The sequence below is a fragment of the Scardinius erythrophthalmus genome, assembly GCF_964197995.2.
Source record: "Scardinius erythrophthalmus genome assembly, chromosome: 12".
Lineage (NCBI taxonomy): Eukaryota > Metazoa > Chordata > Actinopteri > Cypriniformes > Leuciscidae > Scardinius > Scardinius erythrophthalmus.
In genome coordinates, this window is record NC_138232.1 from 3,722,690 (window position 1) to 3,744,427 (window position 21,738).

Here is a 21,738-nt window from a genome sequence, read left to right on the forward strand (position 1 = left end):
ATATCAAACAATATGTATCTTACAGACTTGACCTCCCTTCAAATGCCTTTCATGCTCTGCTGAGACGGAGCACGAAGAAGCTGCTGTTGAGCAGAGACGACACCCAAGGTGGATCGGAGTCAAGGAGTGTATGGTGCTTTGCTCCATCCTCAGGGAGCAGGGCATTTTTTGCAAGCCTCAATTCCCATTGAAGCACAGGTGGAAAAATATCTCAAAGGTGGAAAATATCTTGCCAGCATAACAGCTATGAGACCAGACAGACGGCATTTCTGCCATTCATTTGGGCCCTAAATCAACCGGGCAAAGCCAAGATGTACAAAACTTAATAATAAAACTCATAAATTTAAGTTCTGGCTTGACATTTGGTGCACACAATGTAGAGATGTCACATGTTTGTTCTCAGACAGACGAGATCATCAAGATAGCTTCTCGTAAAAACAACTGTACTTAAAAGGCATTTCCGACTGGAGAGATGACAAAATTAAATTTCATTCAAAGCATAACTCATAAAAGTTGTCTCAGTGCAACACACTCATTTCCACCCATTAATGTTGGTGGAATAAAAAAAGGAAAGAAAAAAGAAGTAGTGGCGGCTCTGCACTTCACATTACACTACAGGCTTTTCAGGCGCGATACTGGCGGAGTTAACAGGGCCGAAGCAGACGGCGTTCCCGAGGCCTCACGTCAGCAGTGGTATTATGAGCGCTGACGTCATTCTCCTCGTGAGTGGGCTTCTTCAGTGGCAGAGCTCAGGCAGATGACTGCATGTAAATGGATAAGGTGTTTACAGTCGCTGGCAAGAGCAGGCTCTCCATGAGGCCGGCACACGCCTTCCTGGACGTGGCGAGAGCAAAGAGTGTCAATGACATGCTGGGATACAATTATAACTTGATTTATTAATAAATCCAATTTGTGGAACATTGCATTACTGGCACAATGACTTGCGGAAAGTCATAATTGGCACAATGACTTGCGGCTAGTGGAAATGAATTGCTTAATCAGTAAGACCTCAATGTCAAATCAACTCACACTCCAGTTTTCCCCATTTGAAATAAACAACCAAACCTGCGGGCGTATGAGTCAAACATACCGTGACTGACAACAGAAAGCAGAACCAAGGTTACCAACATAAGGCCACATGGTTTCAAGGGAATCCCCTCAACAAAAAGAGATATTATGCATAAGTTTTCAGAAAATGCTAACAATGTCATATCATCAATGTCAATATTCCAGAATTTTCTTATCAACCAGCCTCGGAATCTGCAGCATCACACAGTGCAGCGCAATGTCCTTCTGACTTCATAGTGAGTCAGTATATGTTTAGATTTACCGGCAAGAGGAGGATAAAGCCTGGATGATGTAATCCCTGACTAAAGAAGAGACTCTAGAGGCTTGGTTGCAAGATTTAGCGCACCGTCTATTAGTCTACAGTCAACACAAGCAGCTCTGCACCCTCTAAGGCACGATGAATAAGACTAATTTGCTCTACAAAAGGCAGAAGCTTTGTTGACATTCACTCACACATGCTTCATAAATGAAGGTTCTCGCATGAAACGCTCACAGTAAATTCTAATAGACTGGTGTTAACATGCAGCAAGGCTAAAGAAAACCTCTAATAAGCAAAAACAAAAAATGTTCACTTAATTCATTCAGTTCAATTTAGATGGAACTAAATATACACACTTCATAGGCGAATAATATATATAAAAAATGACATTTCCCTCAACCCAGGCCCTGTCCCAAATGCCAAGCTTGAGACACATCTACACTGGCACCAATTTAGCAAAAGGCCACAAAGTGACCCTTCAGAATTATAAAATGACCAATGGAAAACCCGACAGCAGTGTCCAATCCTACTCCGGGAGGGCCAATGTGGTGCAGAGTTTAGCTTTAACTAGGAATGGACATTTTGTTTAAAATACTGAATTAGAATATTTGGGCTCATAAAAAAAAAATATATATATATTCGAATATTTGTTTATTTAAATGAAGTTTAACGAGAAATACATTTCTTGTAATCTTTGTTTTTGTCACCATTTATTTGAAAACATTAAACAATGTGTGTAAACAAAAAAAATACATACAGAACAAAAGCATAAGCGAAAAAAACGCTAAAGCAGACTGCGCCAGCTGTCGTGCCGAACGTACATATACACCAGCATAGCAACATATGTAGCAAAATTCAAATAGTATTTTTATTTTTCAAATAATAATAGCTAAAGATCAAATTTTTGACAATTCGTGCACACCGCTAGCTTCAACCCAACACACTCGCCCAGACGTTTCCAGTATTCCTGAAGACCTTGATTAGTTGGTGCTGGTGTGTTCAATTAGAATCGGAGCTAAACTCTACAGGATAGTAGAGTTTACTACAGGATACTACAGGATAGCAGAAGCAGGATTGGACATTCCTGCCCAACAGTATTGGATCAGTAAGTCCATCAAAAGTTTGCCGCAATGCATTCTGTGTCTAACTTTGAACATGGCCAAACCAAAGAATCTTGGATCTAAGATGCTAGCTACTGTTAGATATTTTTGCACTGGGAACATACCTATGATACAACGCTGTCTAGGTAGGAAGCTCACTGGGATTTGGAACAGTGCAGCGTTTTTTTTTTATAACTGAGTGGCCACACTTGAGCTCTATGGCGCAGCAGCCAAGGAATATGACTGATTTACGATCAGTAGAGTCCCTTAGCAGTGACTCAAACCCCGGGAAGGTGGAAACTGCGATCAGATCAGTGTTTCCCGATTGGTTTCTGTGAATAAATAATCCTCAGTAGCCTGTATAAACGCTGATCCGAGGAAACTACCTGCAAGGAACGTGCGTGATATGAATTATATGTCTTCTGAATAAGTCTAGCCAAAAATAAATGTTTTGAATTAAAAACAACTTTGTTTTAGAGTAAGGCACTAGAAATAAGAATGAATCTGATCACAAGAGTTGCGTTTTACATAGGGTTCTCCAAGGAAAGACAACCACAGCCCTAAAAGAACATCAAAATTACTTCGCCAACACTGGTTTGTGTTCAGGACGCTCTGTCAGTTTGCCATGGCTTCTCGCGGTCTGGTTTGTATCGAGGCTTGGCTTGCTAATTCAAACCAGCGCTTGGGTTTTGTCTTGTCTGTTTCTCTGAGGAGAAGAAAGGAGAGCAAACAGTTTGAGGAGGAGGGGACCAACACCAAACACCTGGACCCTCCCAATTCCAGCCAAACTTGAGCGTCCATCTGCCATTATGAATACACAACTGAAAAAGAGACTCAAGACAAGAGTTTACCAACCGGATTTAGTAACTTTCGCAATTTAACAACCTTGAAACAACAGATTTGCTGGTTCTTTCCTGTTAACTTACTGTTTTATAATCCATAAATCAATACATTTACACTAATAGAGCAGACTGCTTAAAACTTGCCTTGACTAATTAGCAGTTTTAGACTAGAAACAGGTAGCTATCTATAGTTTAAAGGAAGATTATCTTTGAACTGTTGCTCCACCATAACTTGAAAATTGACAGTAGAAATAGACAATTTAATCAAATGACCAATGTTGAGACTGCATCACATACCTGTACTGTGATATTAGACATTTTGGAACGCAACAATCAAGATTACACCTCTAGAAATGTTTGCTTTCACATACTTGAACAAATTCTTGTCCTTAGTCATTTTAATGAGAGTAACGCTTTAACACTGGAAATACTACTTTGCACCTGGAGTTATTAAAGTGCTCTGCCTCGGGGGAAGACCTACCTTGTTTAGGAGGAAGAACTAGTAGAAAAAAAGAGGAGTACAAGAAAATGGAGGAGGTATGGTGAGTGAGATCTTGTGGGGGGAAAAAACCTTGATTGAGCAAGACAAACAGAGCTGGTTTTGCCACTTTTTCAACTGGGTGAGAGGGAGGCAGAAGGAAAATAAACGACAACTCTCTTACAGGCCTGAAAAAAAAAAAAGAGTTGCTAATGATCGGATATGACAAATAAAACCAGTTTGAGGGTGAACGGGGGAATTGAAAAAGACAAAAACGAGGGGAGGGGGCATTCAAGCAAGCAGTGACAAAGAACCAACAGAAAGAGTGATATGTTCTTGAGAAACCTGTCTGTTGCCGGGCCTGTAGTTCACAGCACTACTCCAGGACAAGTGCAGGCCTGTTTTATCTGCTCTGAAAAAACACAACTGCTGGCTAAGACATGCACGTATGTGTGTTTGTGCGGTGCGTGGGTGTATTAGTGAACGAGAACCTCAGTTTAATCGAACAAAACTGAACACCCACATCATAGTATGAAGCCATTGACGGGTGGTAGTGAATGACTACTAGACATTGAGCATGACTGAATACAAGATTATGTAAGCGAGCAGATGGCGTACGAACGAGAGACACTTTACGATGCTTTCTGAAACAGTGGAAATGGTTCATGCATGCATGGATTTGGCTGGTGGCATGTGCAACAGGATCCTCAAGTGGATCGTACATGCAGATGGAAGTGTGTCGGATATCACAACCCAGCTCTATCTGCACATTATCTCCCGCCCTCTTATCTTTTTTCTAGTTTCCATCCCTTATTTCTAGAAACACTTGTCTTGCAGTCATTAAATGTACAAAAACATCTCCATCAGAAAACCTGTACTGCAGAGATACAATCTCGGCCGTTGAACACTCATCTTGAACACTTTTCAGTTCATAAATACAACCTAAAGTTCCTTTAAAATACTACTCAGGCGGTACAAATTACAAAGCTAATAATTACATAACTCGGATCGCATCAAAACAAACAAGGACTTTACAACAGGCATTACCCAGTACAACAGGTAAGAGCAAAAACTAACAAAGTAAACACTGGCAGTGTTTCATTTTAAATGAGCATTTATGATTTGAGGCGACATGAGCAAAAGAGACCAGGGCTGCACAATAAATCGCTAATAATATGTATATCATGGCTTATGTTCTTACATTTATTGAATTTACACTTAATTTAAATGACAGACAATGTTGGGCCAGATATGGAATATTATATTATTGTCGATAAAAGACTTAATAAAATTTTGTTTTATCCAATCAGACCAGCTAACCAGTTATGAAAATAAATGTTAGTTGGAGCCCTAAAAGAGACCACAAAGAACTAAAGTTCAAATTCAATGTGGCACGATGTGCCAAATACCAATAGGAGCGCGCTGGACACAGTGGTCGAGTAGGAACAACTACTAGTATATCAGGATTATCGACTTCCAACAATTCCAATGAATTCAATTCAAACATAATTAAATTTAAAAGTTTACATGTTTGCATACAATTTGTTATTTGAGTGTTGATCATTACATTTAAAAACTAATACCAACTGAATTTAGGCTAATAGTTTTGGCTATGTTAACCTTTATTATAGTAATGTGCAAGTAAGGGCTCCCTACATAGTTTACAGCATAAGTAGATCATTTTTTTTATCTTTAAAAAACTTTAAATTATAATTCAATTCCTTTAAAGACAGAGATATAATTTGTTCAGTAAACCACTGTTAAAAAAAAGCAATTTCATGTTTAGTTTTCTCCCTCCGTACCGTACCGAACCGTCAGCTTTGTGTATCGTTACACCCCTACTATAAAGTGACGAATTTTGTGCATGTCGCTACATCACAACTTCCCTTCAGCACATTAATGCATTGTAGGGATGCACCGAATGTTCGGCAACCGAAATTATTCAACCGAAAATAGCAAAAAATATAATAAGTGAAAAGACAGAATAAATTTTGCCGAACAATGACGTTTTTGATGAAGCGATCAAATAGTAACAAGCGTAGAGTGAGATTTATAAATGCAGCAAACATGTCGGCGGTGTGGAGAAATGATCCAGGCCGAGTTGGATTTGGGAAAGCCGCTAGGTGATGGAGACGGTGATGCACAGCGCAGGAGATGAAAACAGCGCAGAGAGAAAACGGGCTCGTACTACAGATGAGCCGCGCATCGTCTTGCTGTCTGACATGTTCAATGAGATCCTCCGAGAGAAGAACCCATTTGCAAGAATAACACAAGTTCAACCGCTCAACAGTTAGATGGTTATCTCTCAGAAGTCCCCATCCCCAGGAGCAATAACCCTCTCGAATTTTGTTATTCATTTGTTGTGGGTTCATTTTTTGCACATTTCAATGCACTTTTTGTTGTTGTAGGCATAAAGAGTTTCATTCTTTCAGCAGTCAGTTATAGGCCTAACATAGGCTATTCAAGAAGGGGGGCTTCAAAGATGGCCAGATTTGACTAATTTATTTATTTTAAGCTATATTGTGCTTTGTTTGTATAATATCTGCTGCTGGAATGTTAAAAAAATGTTCAGTGTTAAATATTTTTGTAATTTGATTTTTTTTTCTCTGAAAAGCAAGACAAAATAGTAAAAAGCACTATTTACTATTTAATTAATGCAATGGTGAAAAAATTGTCAAAAAAAAAAAAAAAAAGCGAAACATGGGTTCGGTTTATTATACAAGCGTTTCATTATTATTCGGCTTCGGCCAAGAATTTTCATTTCGGTGCATCCCTAATGCATTGCAAGCTCACTTACCGTACATCTTTCCCTCGTCCGACAGGATAATCTTGCGCCGTCCGCAGGGCGGATATATAGCCAGTGCCTCCTGAAAACTCTGCTCGATGTCGGGGCTCCACACACCCTCGGCATCTCCGTCCATGGCCTTGTCCAGCTCATCACCCCCATCCTCCAGCCCCTGCTCCGGGCTGCCGTTGGCACTCCACTTGTTGGACGCAATGGTGCCGGCTCCTACCGGGCCCTTCCACGAGCCCCCACGCTACACAAGTACTGCGAGAAAGAAACAAGGAAAGAGAGAAAAGGATTGTTACTTCATTGTGGGCATAAAGATTAAGCAATTATGCAGAGAAAATCCTTTCAAAACCGCTCTCTTTAGTCGTGCAATTTTCAACACCTTTAAAGCTTGATGACCTGATGAAGACAACAGCAGCTGTGACTCTTATTACCATTTCCTCTCCTCAAAGGCTCCCAAAATGACAAATGAATTTTTAAACATTATATAAAGCCCCATTTAAAAGGATTAGATAATTAGGACTAGCCTGCAAAAATGCTTGTGGTCGGGAGCGCGCGGTCCAGTGTGGCTGTCTAAATGTCTGAAAATGGTTAAAGGATCTTAAGCGTTTTTCAGGCTGCCTCTTTTTCGCATGGTATTGTTCATGAGGATCGGGTCCCGAGAGTCACTTGTGTGCCCACATATTTCATTCTTTTATTTCACTTTCTGCTGATGTTGACGAAAAAACGCGGCTTGGGTAAATACGGCCGACTCCGATTGAGACCTTCCTTAGGGGATATTCAAACGCTCTGGTTACACGCACGCTGAAAGTATAAGCTTGACTTGGCAGCCCGAAGACACAGAATGAGCAAAACAACAGAGAGCGTTGGAATAAGTGAGCGGCCTAATTACTTTTCGAGATTGCAGACCTACAAAGCGCAATCTAATGCTGCAGGACAATTAGTGATACATTTCTAAATCTCATTTGCCTCTTAGACGACAAGCAACAATGTTCATGAAGTGCAATCTGGACGGTTGTGGTCACTGGATGTTCCACAAAAGTTACAGAATGTCTAATCCTGCAGAAGAGCCAACATTTGTGGCAATTAGGCATCAGTCAAAACTGGATTATAAAAGACTATGATCTGGGATTAAAGCAAAATAAGCTTTGAATGCACTTGATAAACTTGCCCCCAAAATACTATGTTTTTGTGGGCAGTTTCCAGGGTGTTGCTATGTAGTTGCTATGCAGATGATCTAAGAGACTTTTTGTGCATTGCTAGGTCAAAAGTGCCCACTCCCAAGTATCTATACCATAATGCTTTTTCTCATGGCATTAACATTCATTTTGTATCTGGATAGTATTTGCATTTTCTTTATTAGCAGGACTGAATTCCAAAGCATCTCCAGTGTGATCAAAAAGAGATCCAAAATGCAAATCACTACTTGCATGTCACATGAAATGATGCATTAACAGAAACATTTCTATTATTTACCGAAATGTAAAAAAAACAGTCGAAGATAATTCAAAAGAGTTTTAGATTTTTTTTCCTTTGAGAATTCCTCAATATAGGAAGTTAATGAGTATTAGAAGTTTTTAAAGCACTCTCTTTTGGAAGAAAATTAAGAGAAAAATATTGCAAATGCAAAACAGATATTGATAATTAAATATTTTGTTAAATATTTTTCAATTAATCATTTTTTAAAGCGTGGTCGATTCAAAATCGATTCTCAAAAGCCACAAATAGATTTTTTTCCATATTATTTATCTATCACCCAAAAGCCAGTATTAGTTTTTCTACACTGTTCATAGGCTTGCAGTCTCCATGTTACAGCGAATGCTGTGAGATTTTATGTTTGTTTTATCTTAAACATAAAAAAATTCTGTTTGATCAAGGCATGCGACTGTTCTGACCAATTTTCAGCATAAATTTTTCTTCTTGCATCAAAATCCTGACTATTCATTGTATGCATTTGAAATATAGAGTTGGGTTCTATTTGATTGTACCCAAGTGTACCTAAAATAAAAAGAGTTTAATATACAGGTTTGTGGCTCTTAATTTCTTTTTATTAATTAACCACTTCTTAACTTATGTTTACTGCTATTTTTTTTAAATAAATATAGGATTTGTATTAAATCTATATTCATTGAGTCGAATCGGGAATCGGAATCGAATTTAGAATTGAAATCGAAAATTGAATCGAGAATCGAATTGGAACATCTGAATCGATATCAGCATTGTTATTTTAGCATTATTTAATATTCTGGTATTTATTCATATTTTGAATATGTATTAATTTATTTTAATTAATTTAATAATGTATTATTAATGTATTAATATTATAAAAAATTTAAATACATTTTTTATTAATATTTTCAGTATTCATTTTAATTTTAATTAAGTTTCAATAATTTGGTTATGTGCTTTTAACATTTTTTGTTAGTTTTTGTTTTTTAATATTTCCATTTAGCTTTACAAAATATATATATTTTTTTTCAGTTTAAGGCTGTCAAAATCAACGTGTTAATTTTGCGAAAAATGATTGTGCTAAAATGATTTAACACATTTAGGCCTTGTGTCCACCAAAATGTTTTTTTTTTTTTTCTTTTTTTTCTGAGGCTAGCGTATTTTTCCAATAGTTTTCAATGGGAGCAGAGTGACGAGCGTCTATTTCATAGAGTTCATAAAATTGAAGAATGTTCAACTTTGGGTAAAACACAGCGCTCATTACTGTCACTTTTTACCCAGTCATCCAATCACAGTGGAGGAGGGGCGGGACAAATACATCACTGCCACATTCTGCTCATACAACGTCAACAGACGACAACAAGAAGCATAAAAATGGAACAAAATTATTTAAAACAAGAGCCAAAGCAAATAACATTTTATCAACATTTTAATATAGAAACAATACAGAAACAAACTATCAGTGAAATGAGATACTAGTAACACTTCTGTGGAAATTACGTAACATAGCAAGCAAAGCGTCTCAACTGAAAAAAAAGATTTATTTATTTATTTTTTTGCCTGGCGTTATATTATCAGCTAACATTCATTCAAGTGCTTATAATTCATTAAAGCATGATAAGATGTAAAGGGGAACTCAAATATATAGCCTACCGGTGTACATTCATGTCAATAAAACTGTGGAATATAAAGGCCTGGTTTCACAGACAGGGCTTAAATTAAGCCAGGATTAGCCCTTAGTTTAATTATTAGGACATCCAAGTAGCTTTTATAAACGTGCCTTAGATAAAACATTATTTATGTGCATCTTGAGACAAAACAATGACCCTGATATATTTCAAGATATGTCAGTGCAAGTCGCTTTCAGTTAAAACAGCTCAAACATCCATTTTAGTCTGGGACCAGCCTGGTCTGTGAAACCGGGGGTAAGTGTCCCCCATTCCCAACTACAGTGGCAAGGAACCCAAACTCCATCAGGTGACAGAATGAAGAATGAATGACAACGAACGAACATGGTGTCATTATGATCCATCGCGCCGATATGGAGCTGAAGCTGGCCATAGGGACTGGATTCTACATGCAGTGATTTCTGCCATGTCACCAAATAAAGTCACATAATGCAAGGTAACACAAACTTTTACATTTACATTTATGACAAAGCGACTTCCATTGCATTTCAAGGTACACATTTTACATTCTTATCAGTTCTTGCTTTCCCTGGGAATCGAACCCATGACATTGGCGTCGCAAGCGCCAACACTCTACAGTTTGAGCTACAGGACAAACAAGCAAGCTAACTTTTAACAACAACACTTTGTGTGTGTGTGTGTGTGTGTGTGTGTGTGTGTGTGTGTGTGTGTGTGTGTGTGTGTGTGTGTGTGTGTGTGTGTGTACTAGGGCTAGGGGAGAGGGTGAGAGACGAGTGTGTGCATGGGGAGCACGGAGAAGCCGTTCTGTTGGAGAGTTGGGCTTAAATTCCAGACATGTCCTTATTAAGGAAGTGCGGCGTGAGTTCTCTCTCTCTCTCTCTCTCTCCCTTATGTCAACCAAGCCCCCTCTCACTCTACTCTCTTCCCCACCCTTCGCTCCCAAGCACTCTGCCCAAATAAGGAGAGGCGAGCAAAGGATGAGGTGAGGGGGAGGTAGAGGAGGGAGGAGTGTGGGAGTCAAGGGGTGTCGGGGGGGACAAAGCAGGAGGGGTGGGATGGGAGGACTGACCAATTTAGACATCCACTTTGGAGTCTGAAAAACAGTGGGATTGTTTTGGACAAGACGCAACATCAGCACGCCTGGGGACCGGAGCGTTCTCGGCACTCCCGATAAAGAAGAGTTAGTACTACTGCTAACAGTGGGAAACTGACATGGCTTATTCATACAGAAAATAAAACAAATAACATACTCAGACACCATGGGATGTACTTTAAGGTACTTCAAAGAACACTATGGTATTAAGATTTTATTATAATTAAGATCATGATTTTCTGTAAAGCTGCTTTGAAACAATGTATTGTACACAAACAGACAGCAGGAATATTAGGCTGCTGTCACTTTAAGACATACAGTAGCTAATGCATGGATCCAAAATACTGATACTGTTACATATGCATCGTCTTTCTAGACTGTACAAGTTCACTTAAAGTCCCCCTGTGGTGAAAATCAAGTTTTTAATGTTGTTTATATGTAGGGTTGGGTATTGGTTGGGTTTTATCCGATACCAGTACCTACTCGGTATTTTTCAAACGGTTCCGGTGCTTAAACGGTTCTTGAAACGGTACTTAAGAAAACTAAACTGCACCCACTTTATAAAAAAAAATAATACCTCTGTGTGTGTGTGTGTGTGTGTGTGTGTGTGGACATGTTTTTCTACACCGGTGGGGACTTAAACCTGAATGCACACAGACTCATGGGGACTCGTGTCACCGTGGGGACCTAAATTGAGGTCCCCATGGGTACAAAAGCTTATAAATCATACAGAATTAGTTTTTTTGAAAATGTAAAAATGCAGAATGTCTCCTGTGATGGGTAGGTTTAGGGATAGGGGCAGTGTAAGGGGACAGAATATACAGTTTGTACAGTATAAAAAGTGTGTGTGTGTGTGTGTGTGTGTGTGTGTGTGTGTGTGTGTGTGTGTGTGTGTGTGATTTTCTGAAAAAGATTTTCTGATTAAATGAAAAATTGTGCCCTTTAAAAGGCTACTGATGTAGCACAAAACACTTGAGTTAAGATCAAAATTTTGTCTTCTCATATTAAGACTTTTACAGAACAGAGAAATATCTGACACTGAGCAGAAATATTTAACACACACAGTATAGCCTCATATAAATATACTTGATATTGATATACTTCATACTTGATATGCAAGATTTGCAGTTGGCATTAAAATGCTAGACTTACCCGAATAGGAACACTGGCAGCTGAACTTGAACTTTAGTCAAGCGTGTCAGAGGTTTTGGGTTCTAATCCGCATTTGTAGTTTTTTTATTTATTTATTTATTTTTTTAAACCGATTATGCTCATCAGTGGTTGTATATCAAGCAGGGACACTTTGTGTCCATTATATTTTGAGATTTTACCAGAACGAATAGATATGAGGCGCCATCTAGGGCTTAAATCAAACTTCATTCACGCACATATGAAACCCTTGCATACACGTATACTAGGTAGTCACACATACATGTATACTGCTGAATGCTCAAACTAATACATATGAAATGCACAACTTCTAAAGTCGCTCACGCACACACACGCAAACTCTATAAACTCAACACACTAGACGCGCGGAACTCTCCGCGCACATACTCATCTGAGACGCGAGCACACACACACACACACACTCACACAAACTCTCCGTGCACATACTCATCTGAGACGCGAGCACACACACACAAACTCTCCGCGCACATAATCATATAGACGGCGCCTCATAAATAGATCGATCTCCGCAACGTATTGAAGCGCGCGTCCGAGTGAAGAAAAGTGCGGTGTGCGCGAGCCACGAGAAAACACTGTATCCGCGCCACTGATCGCAGCGGCAACGAGCACTTTGATCACTTGATTTAAAAAAACACATTTCAGCGCTAGATCGTCTCTTATTTAACAAACGAACTAAAATGCTTTGCTGGTTAACTGGAGATGTTTTATTATTGGATCATTCGTGCCGCGAGATGTTTTATAGGGGGCGGTAAAAAAACGTCAGGCACCGAAAGTTTCGTTCTTATTCGGTCTGGTTACTACCGTTTACGTCGGAACCGGTTCCCTATTGGAACCGGGTTTCGGTACCCAACCCTATTTATATGTCTATGTGGTGTTTTTAATACGCTTTAAGACAATCCGTGTGCAAATTCATAAGTCAATAAGTCAACCATTGCTGAGTATTTTCACATTAAAACTGCGATGAACCAAAGACAGTCTCAAAAACGCGGTTTGAACTAGCAGGGGAGCCTCGAGAGATGCCAGGTTATCCCGGAATATTTGTCTGTTGATATGAAAAAATCATGTAGATTTAGCAATATAGCGGGTGTAGAGCTCGAAATGAACTTTTTTATTTGGTAGCACTAGTGCGACCGGCAGCATTGTGGCGATTAAAAGCCTTAATAATCGAACTTGATGAACCTGATTTGTTTGCCACACACTTGTCCCTTTTAGCCACTCTCTCCGAAAGCTGTACGATTTCTTTTCAGCTGGTGGATCCAAATTAACCACATCACCAACTCAGCCTTCGTTTAATCTTCTCTCTTATTCAGCCTTTTAAATTTCGCGAGGTTGTCAGCTCCCTGTCACGTGACAACGGAGCGCAGAGAAAGGGAGCGGGGGTGATTGATAGCTAATATTAACCAATCTAAAATCTGCTTAAAAGTTCAGATTGTAAGGATGAAGTTTGATTGGTTATGTAACGCTGGATAGAATGATGGTCCGGCCACCGCGTATCAGCGCACATAAGGTACACACACTGTTCAGTAATTTGCAAACGTTTTGTAGAGAAATGAAAACGGGTTGCACCACAACCATTATTTTCACTCGCGCAAATGCTCCCAAAATGGTCGCAATTTCTGTCTAACTCTGAGATGTGAACAGGAACATGGTTTGTGTAACATTAGCAACACTTTAATAGCTGTTTCATAACATAGTCAAGCAAAAATCAAATCATATTAATTACTGTTATGTGTCCTACGTTGTAAAGAGAGATACCATCGTGCAGGGTTTACCTCAGTAAGTAAGAGTGGAGGCGGGGCTAATTAGCATATTTCTAAAGTTATCTTTCGTGCCTTGCTCTTGAATGTTTAAATTAGCAGGGCTAAACAGAGTTTAGTTTAAAGGTCCCATGACATGCTATTTTTTGTAGGCTTTGATATAGGCCTTAGTGGTCCCTAGTACTGTATCTGAAATCTCTTCTCAAAAATCCAGCCTCGGTGCAGAATTATAGCCACTACAAGCCAGTCCCAGAATGAGCTTCCTTCAGACAGGCCGTTTCGGTGTCTGTAGCTTTAAATGTTAATGAGGAGGAGAAAGGCGGCGCAAGGTGGAGGGTGGGTGTGGCCTTGACCATCTTGCGCAACGGTACCGGTCCGTGCATGTTAACGTTGGATATAGCAATGGCACGAAGACACGCAGTCGTTCAAGCATTTCAGTTTGACCCAGAATCTGATCCGGATGGAGAAGCAACAACTCAGCGGTTCCAGCAGGACATTTCCGAATGGTTAGTTTAAAATATTATGTCTGGATAGGGTACTTTATTCGGATGGTTTACAGTTATTATCATGTAGCTAACGCTAACCTACTGTTGCCTTTTCATGAGAGATCTGTAACATCTGTAATTTATCTTATTACAATTACATCATCAAGCTCTGCGATCTTGAAATGCGGATATCGCGCGCGCCGTATAACCAACAGGAAAACGGTTATCCAAATAACAAAGAAGTGTACAACACTCGCGTTACAGTGTGTGTATTCACACACATAAACTGCATGGCTGCATAGCTAATGTGACAGCCACATTCTACGTGTAACAGTCTAGGCAAACATAAACAGTAAAGCAACACACTTATATATCATTAGTTGACTTACTGTTCCGAGGTGTGTAGCTGAGCCAAAGAGAGTGATCCAGACTTTAGTTTCAGACGTTCAGCAAGCCCAGCTCTGTATTAACCCTTCGGTGTTCATTTGTACATCCAATTATTGAGCAATTGTTATGCTTCGCTCGCTCAAAAGCCATGATATCTCTCGTGGACAAACTAAAATCGCGCATGCGCGTTCCTACGTTAATTCCTTCCTAGCTCATTTTCTCATGGGCGGAAATATTCTCTGGGCGGGCAAAGCAGAGACAGGGGAGGTAACATTCCTCCTTATAACGTCACAAGGAGGAGATTCAAGATCAGCGCGATTGAGCTTCCATTTTCTCAAAGGCAGAGAAAGATACCAAAAGCTCGATTTACACCGATTGAAATTTCTAGAAACTTGGGGACCATATACAGGCTAGGGGAACTCATATTAATGTTAAAAAACCTCAGAAAGTGAAAATTTCATGTCATGGGACCTTTAAACACAGACAGATAGCAACGTGTGCTGTTCAGGTCTGTTCGAGCAAACGGCACTCGCACTGAACAAAGTTTACAAAGAGTGACCGTTTTGTTCATGTTTTTTTTTTATTATCGCTATTGTAATGTATTATTGGGGCCAGCATGTGTTTCCATCGACAGAAACATACATTAGCGTCTGTTTTACGCGTTGTTATTTTCAACAAACCATATTATAGATGCGTCATCATATTTGAGATGAACTACGGTGCAAGTGCGTGCCGAACCGTGGGTGGAGAACAGTATGGTTCGATTACCGAGAACTGTTACACCCCTAATATATACATACATACATACATACATATATATATATATAAAGCATACACCATGGTGTTGAATTACATGTATGTCAAAAAAGCCATGTTTGTACCATGGTATAAGTAAAAAAAAAAAAAAAAAAACTTTTATGCTAATATCACGCTGGTAGTGAAAAATAAACTGGGAAATTTTTTATAAATTCAAATTCACAAAACTGTCCTGAAGGAAGACAAAAACACACACGCACGCACGCACGCACGCACACACAAACCAGCAGTTGCAAAACTCACTGATGCAATGCCCTGCCAACAAAGAACAAAGAATAAAAGTTTATTTTTAATAGGCAACTAACATCTGGCAGTGCATTCTCTCTATCTTACCCTTTAATCTTGAATCAACTTTTCCAACATGAACTTTCAGTTTCTTTCAAAAAGAGACATGGCAAGTGAGCAAGAACAGGTCAGATGGACACAACTGCAAAACATCTGTTGCAAAACAAACACGCTCATCCTCTAACGCTGAAGGCCATTCAGCTCAACGTGATGCAGTCGATGCAAACACAAAAACTTCATTTTCCCATAAGGCAGCAGGGACTTAACTTTGAATGGCATGGTACACATATTTAGTCCAACACAGGCTCACTTTCCCGCCTCCTCTCTCTCTCCCTCCCAACCAAACAGAGCTCTTAGTCAGTATATAATGCAGAAGAATTTCCATGTGGTCCAGGAATGTAAATAATGCAGTAAAAGCATTGCAGCGCACACATTCATTGAGACGCCCATTGAATGAACACAAGCCCTCCCTGCCCACTGTCTCACAGAGCTCCAACACAGTGCGTATTGTTGTCGGCTGAAGTATTGAATTGGCTCCAGCACCGATTCCTCGCAATCTCTGTAGGGGAAAGTCCAGGGAAACTTACTTAAAAAAACAGCATGATCTAATATCAATTACAAAACATTGATTTATTTCCAGGTTTTCCCAGAGCTAACACTTCCAACCAATGGGCTCCGGCATGGTGGATTAATGGAGGAGTTTGGGGGGGAACTGAAGTTGCCAGACTTTTCTTACCCAAATCATAAAGACTTAGTCATACGGCCGTTCCAGGAAAGGGGCAACGATTGAGGTTTACTTGGTGGCCTCTTTGGATTTTCCTCTCAGAGAGGTTGTTTATGACTCAAAGTCAGACGCTGTGGTCACATTGCACATGGAAAGGCAATAAGAGACAGAGGACTGAACTACAACTGAATGGTGTCTTCATGACGTAGCATATCAAATTACACAGCTGATATAGATGTTCTCACTGTAGTTATGGTTTACTGGTGAAAAGATCTAGATGGTTGCCGTTACCAGACAAGTTTCACAGAATACAGGCTTGAGCTGCAGACGTGTCAATTAAATGGTGGAAACGAAATGCTATCGATAGGGCTGTGACGCTTTTTTTTACCATGTCATATATACATACATATATACATACATATATACATATACGCTGTGACGTCGAAGTCAATAGTAAACATTGCAAGATGGCTATAGGTGAACACCAGTTGTTTGAAACGACTTTGGTCACTATAATGAACGAGTTAGACTTGGCTTTTTATCTAAAATAGGAACAGAAGACGCCGCTCGAATCGTTCCTTTGCAAGAAGGGCGTTTTTGCTGTTTTGCCGACCGGATCCGGCAAGAGTCTAATCCACCAGTTAGCTCCGCTGGTAGCTAAGCGTATGGGGCTTGTTGTGATTGGTCGTAGTGTTATCCAATTGCGTGTGGTGAGATTTTCAAATGCATGCTTGGTGCCGCCCCTCGAGCTGGCCGATTTTCATTAGTCGATGCCAGACCATTAATCTTTCAGATTTAGGTCTGGATTTCCAGGCTAGTTTTCTCCTGATGTTCCAGAGCATCTGACACTTGTTGTAAAAGAGCAAAAAATGCACAAAAAAAATAAACTTGACGCAGCTTACCAAGTCTAATAACAAGCACAAACTGTGTTGAATATAATTTGAAGTAAAAAGGTAGGCTATCTGTCCTACAGCGTTTTTTCTACATTACCACAGTAAAGAATGAGAATATAATATACCTAATTAAAAGCATACGGAAGAAATGTTTATAATTCCCTGCGAAATAGGGTGAGACACAAAGATTTGGGAAAAGAAACTAGAGATTCCATGTCCAGTGGAATAAATAAAGTAGGCCTATTGTTAAATTCGCAGAAAAATCGCAAAACAGAATAAAAAAAAACAACAAAGCTTAGGCTAAATTGGGCTCACGTAAAATAGGAAATTGTCCAGCGATCGACCAAAGCCAAATGCCAAAATAATAAATAACTGAATTTTGAAGCCAATATTGGTTATTAGCTTCAAAACATTATTATTTATATTTTGATGCAGATAACCAATTAATTTGATCTATGAGGCAGACTAATCTAGATCTTCTATATCTATAATATCAATCTAATATCTATCTGCTTCAAATTTTAAAAATCATAGACAGTAGAAAACTGCTTTCAAATTTAAAACCAGTACAAATACAGAAAAATATCTCTTAACCCACAATAATTTAACTAATTATTAGGCCTACAATTAGAATAAAAACATACATTAATTTTTTTTTAAATAAAATATAATTAAATAAAATATAAATAATATTCATTATAGTTTATATAAAAATAAAAAAAATCAATTAAGGAATAACAAAATGATTTAAAAAAATCTTTGATGCCCTAAATAATCATTTGTTTTTTTTTTTTTTGTTTTTTTTTTTAATAGGCAAGTTAACTAGAAATGAGATTATATGGGACCAATGCAGACAACATTAAAAAGTCACATGTATTCGGCCAATATCAAGAAAATGCTGTGGAGGAGTCTCGGCAGAAATCAAGTTTTAGGTTAATCAGAAAAGAGTGATTCACGAATCCATCATGGAATTAAATCCAAATCTGTATTTTTCTACATCACCTGAAAACTATTTTTACCATAAGTCACACTGTTATAATCTCATAATGTGCTATGTTCCTAAAAGAAGCAAGATCTCCACGTCTTGCTTATTATAAAGTCTCTTCCACTCTCAATAAGTCTTATTACATTTCAGGGTCTCCGCTAACCGTCAGAGGATAGAAGGGACTTTCCAGTGCAAAGAGCGAGCGCTGGAGTCCATCTGCGTGTTAGTCATCCCAGCCGGACTTTTTTGGAGGGAAACAAGCGAGTGGAGGATCTTGTCCAGGAGGGAGGTCTTCACACCATCCCGCCAGCGAAAGAAGGGATCGGGGGGAGGTAATGGATGCCCGGCAGGGAGCCAAACCTAACGACCAAAACCAACCTTTTGTTTTCCCGTCTGTTGGACATGTTAACATCATATAACGCAAGGAAAATAGGAATGCACCAAAATTCAAATTCATGTTATGGACATTAATCAACAATTGGTATCATATATTAATATTATATATAATATTATATTATAATATATTGTTTATTCCATGTCTAAATCAATTAAAAACTAAAAAAATAAGCATTTTAAATGACAATGATGCATTAGAACATCAAAGAAAAAAAGCTCTAAACGAACAATAACATATGGTAGCGATAAATCGTGCATCCTTTAAGAAAAGAAACGGACTTCATAAGTCTACACAAATGTGAATTCTTGGTCAGCTCAATGGAGTCAGACACTTCCGTGCGGATATGAAAACTAAACAGAGAGATGTAGGAGATCTGGAGGAGACTTCACTGAGGTGTCACAACTTAGCTGGTATTTACAAGACAGCGAATTACCTTTTTTAGTATTGGAAGTAAAGCACAAAGCTCGTTCAACAAACTGTTTTTCTGTCTAACGCAGCTCATAATGTGAGATTTGTTAGGAAACTGTTGCAGCTGGAACACTTGTTGGCAATAGACGCCTCCGGGGAGCTTTTCCCTCAGGACAGCCTCCAACACACACCCGCCCTTCACTCACGCACAGAGAGTACACAACGAATACTCTTCAGTGTATTCTGCTTCTTCCCAAACACACACACACACACACACACACACACACACACACACACACACACACACACACACACACACAGGCACAGTCAGCAGCGAGAGAACAACAGGGCCGGACAAGTGTAGCAGCAGCTGCTGGTTGGGTTCAGATTACAGATAAAGACGTTTAGTGTTTCCTTCTCTTCTCCTCATTGTCTGGCACAGATTTCCAACTACACACATGGTTCACACCATGAGACTCTTCTACTTCCTGCTGGAGAGGAAACTCATTTTAGACCATCCCTTACTAGTATGATTCACCAAAGTAGAAGATAACCTCTTAAAGTAGGCTGAGAGAGAGTGTGACTCAATCTATTCCAGGGAAGTTGTGTTTTCCCAGCATCACTCTTACCCTTTGTGGCTGGCAATGAGGATCATTGCACTGCAAAAAAACACTTTTCTTAGTATTTTTGTCTTGTTTCCAGTCAAAATATCGAACATTTCTTAAATCAAGATATATTTACTAGATGAGTAAAATGACATAAGATATTAAGTCTTGTTTTCTGGGGAAATAAATCAAAATTAAGTGAGTTTTTGCTTAAACAAGCAGAATTATCTGCCAATGGGGTAAGAAAAATAGTCTTGTTTCTGTTTGAATTAAGATTATTTTCCTTACCCCATACCCCAGTGAGCAAAAAACTCACTTAATTTTGATTAAATCCCCCGGAAAACAGGACATAATATCTTGTGTCATTTTACTCATCTAGTAAATACATCTTGATATAAGAATTTTTAGATATTTGGACTGGAAACAAGACAAAAATACTAAGTAAGAAAAGCATTTTTTGCTGTGTGGAAAGCACTAGCTTGATTTATTTGATGGGTGGGTCAATCAAAAGCAGAGACTGTGATTGGTTCGAGCGTTTTTCACGCTTCAGTGTCTGTTCACATGATCGTTGCAGCAGTTCAAGTCTGAACATGTCTGTATGGATATACATGGGCCCAAAAGTGACAAACATACATAAACCTGCCATTCGCTCTGGTTGGTTTCTCTTTTTTAGCTCGTTGGCTTTGATGGTCTACACACTGTTTATAGCCTTCAGACCCAAGGCCACACACCAGGAACTGGACATCATAAAACCTACGGGTGGCCAACTAGTGGAACAACCTTATAAGATCAACCTAGTTTGACTACAACTACATATAGTCACTGTTTTGTGAATTTTCAAGCAAAACGATCGGTCATTATCTAAATAAAAATACACATGTATATACTTTTTAACCACAAATGCTCGTCTTGCACTAGCTCTGCGATACGCGTCCACGACTTCACGCATTCAAGTTGTAAAGGTCACGCGTGACGTAGGCGGAAGTACCGACCCAGTGTTTACAAAGCGAACGTGCAAAGACCAAGTCAAACGCCCTTCACAAAAAAAGGTAAAACAACGATGACGGCGTGATTTTGAAGTCGGAGGAAAAAAGTTACCCGTGACCTTTCCAACGTGATTGAGTAATGCGTTAAACGGTTACTTCACCTCTGGGAAGATGAATGTGTATTTAAAATAGGTAATTTAAGTAGAAGAAATGTGAAGAAATTTTTTAATTTGGAGCTTTCTAGACTGAGAAAAGCCAGAAAATGTATTTTTGGCTTATGTGGATGAAAGACAACAACTCCCAGAATGCACTTGCTTCGCTGCCTTAGGAGGCCACGCCTACCGGTAAGAGTGCGCAGTTGAAAACAACAACAAGGCTAACGTTAGCTAGTCTACGTGATGAGTTTGCCAGGGATTTACAGATCGCCCAAAATGTCCGGGATTCGGCTTTTGCGTTCTACAGTCGCCATTCATTCATCATGTTTACTGTGGCGAGCAGGACGAGGCTGACGGCCGCGGGAGAACGGCGCGAGGCCGGTGGCGTCATCACTGAGACGCGCCGGGTATCTCATCTCTCACGGAGGAGCGGGAATTTTCTTAGCAATGTTAAAACGCACATCAACCGATCACTTGTTTAGCGTTCATGTAAACACTACATTCAGATTCACCAATCGGAATGAATTCAGTTAGATTGAAACAAAAGATGTGCATGTAAACAAAGAATGGCGACCGCAGAAAGCAAAAGCTGAATCCCGGACATTTTAAACTATCTCGCCAGCCGGACAAGTCCGGGAAAAGGAAGATGGTAACCCCTACTTACTCAGCTTTCTCCTACTATTCAGCTTTCTCCACAGAACAAGAGCATGCTAGCTTAGCTTCCAAAGAAAGACGGCTGACACTGTGTACACTCTGTGAGTGAGATCCCTCCCTCTATGGGCGGGCTGAAAACATGCGGAACAACGCCATCTACTGGCTGTAGTCTTTAGCCTCTGGCCAGAAAATCCTCCGATGACGCAAAATGACGATTTTTGCGTCATCGGAGGATTTTTTCCAGACAAAAAAATACAGAAATCTCTTGTCTCAGGGGGATA

General features: G+C 39.4%; 1 protein-coding gene across 8 annotated transcripts in view; it reads right to left on the reverse strand.

The window, feature by feature from the left end:
• Positions 1-21,738, reverse strand: part of tead3b (TEA domain family member 3 b) — a 50,033-nt gene that overhangs the window by 21,377 nt on the left and 6,918 nt on the right. For 6 of the 8 annotated variants that reach the window (XM_081381249.1, XM_081381245.1, XM_081381247.1 and 3 more), the window contains exon 1: positions 6,545-6,793. In XM_081381249.1, the coding sequence (XP_081237375.1) occupies positions 6,545-6,668 (124 nt within the window). In that variant the 5' untranslated portion in view covers positions 6,669-6,793. Of the gene's footprint in view, positions 1-6,544; positions 6,797-21,738 lie in introns of those variants that run through there. The other 2 variants (XM_081381244.1, XM_081381248.1) reach the window with 1 other exon arrangement.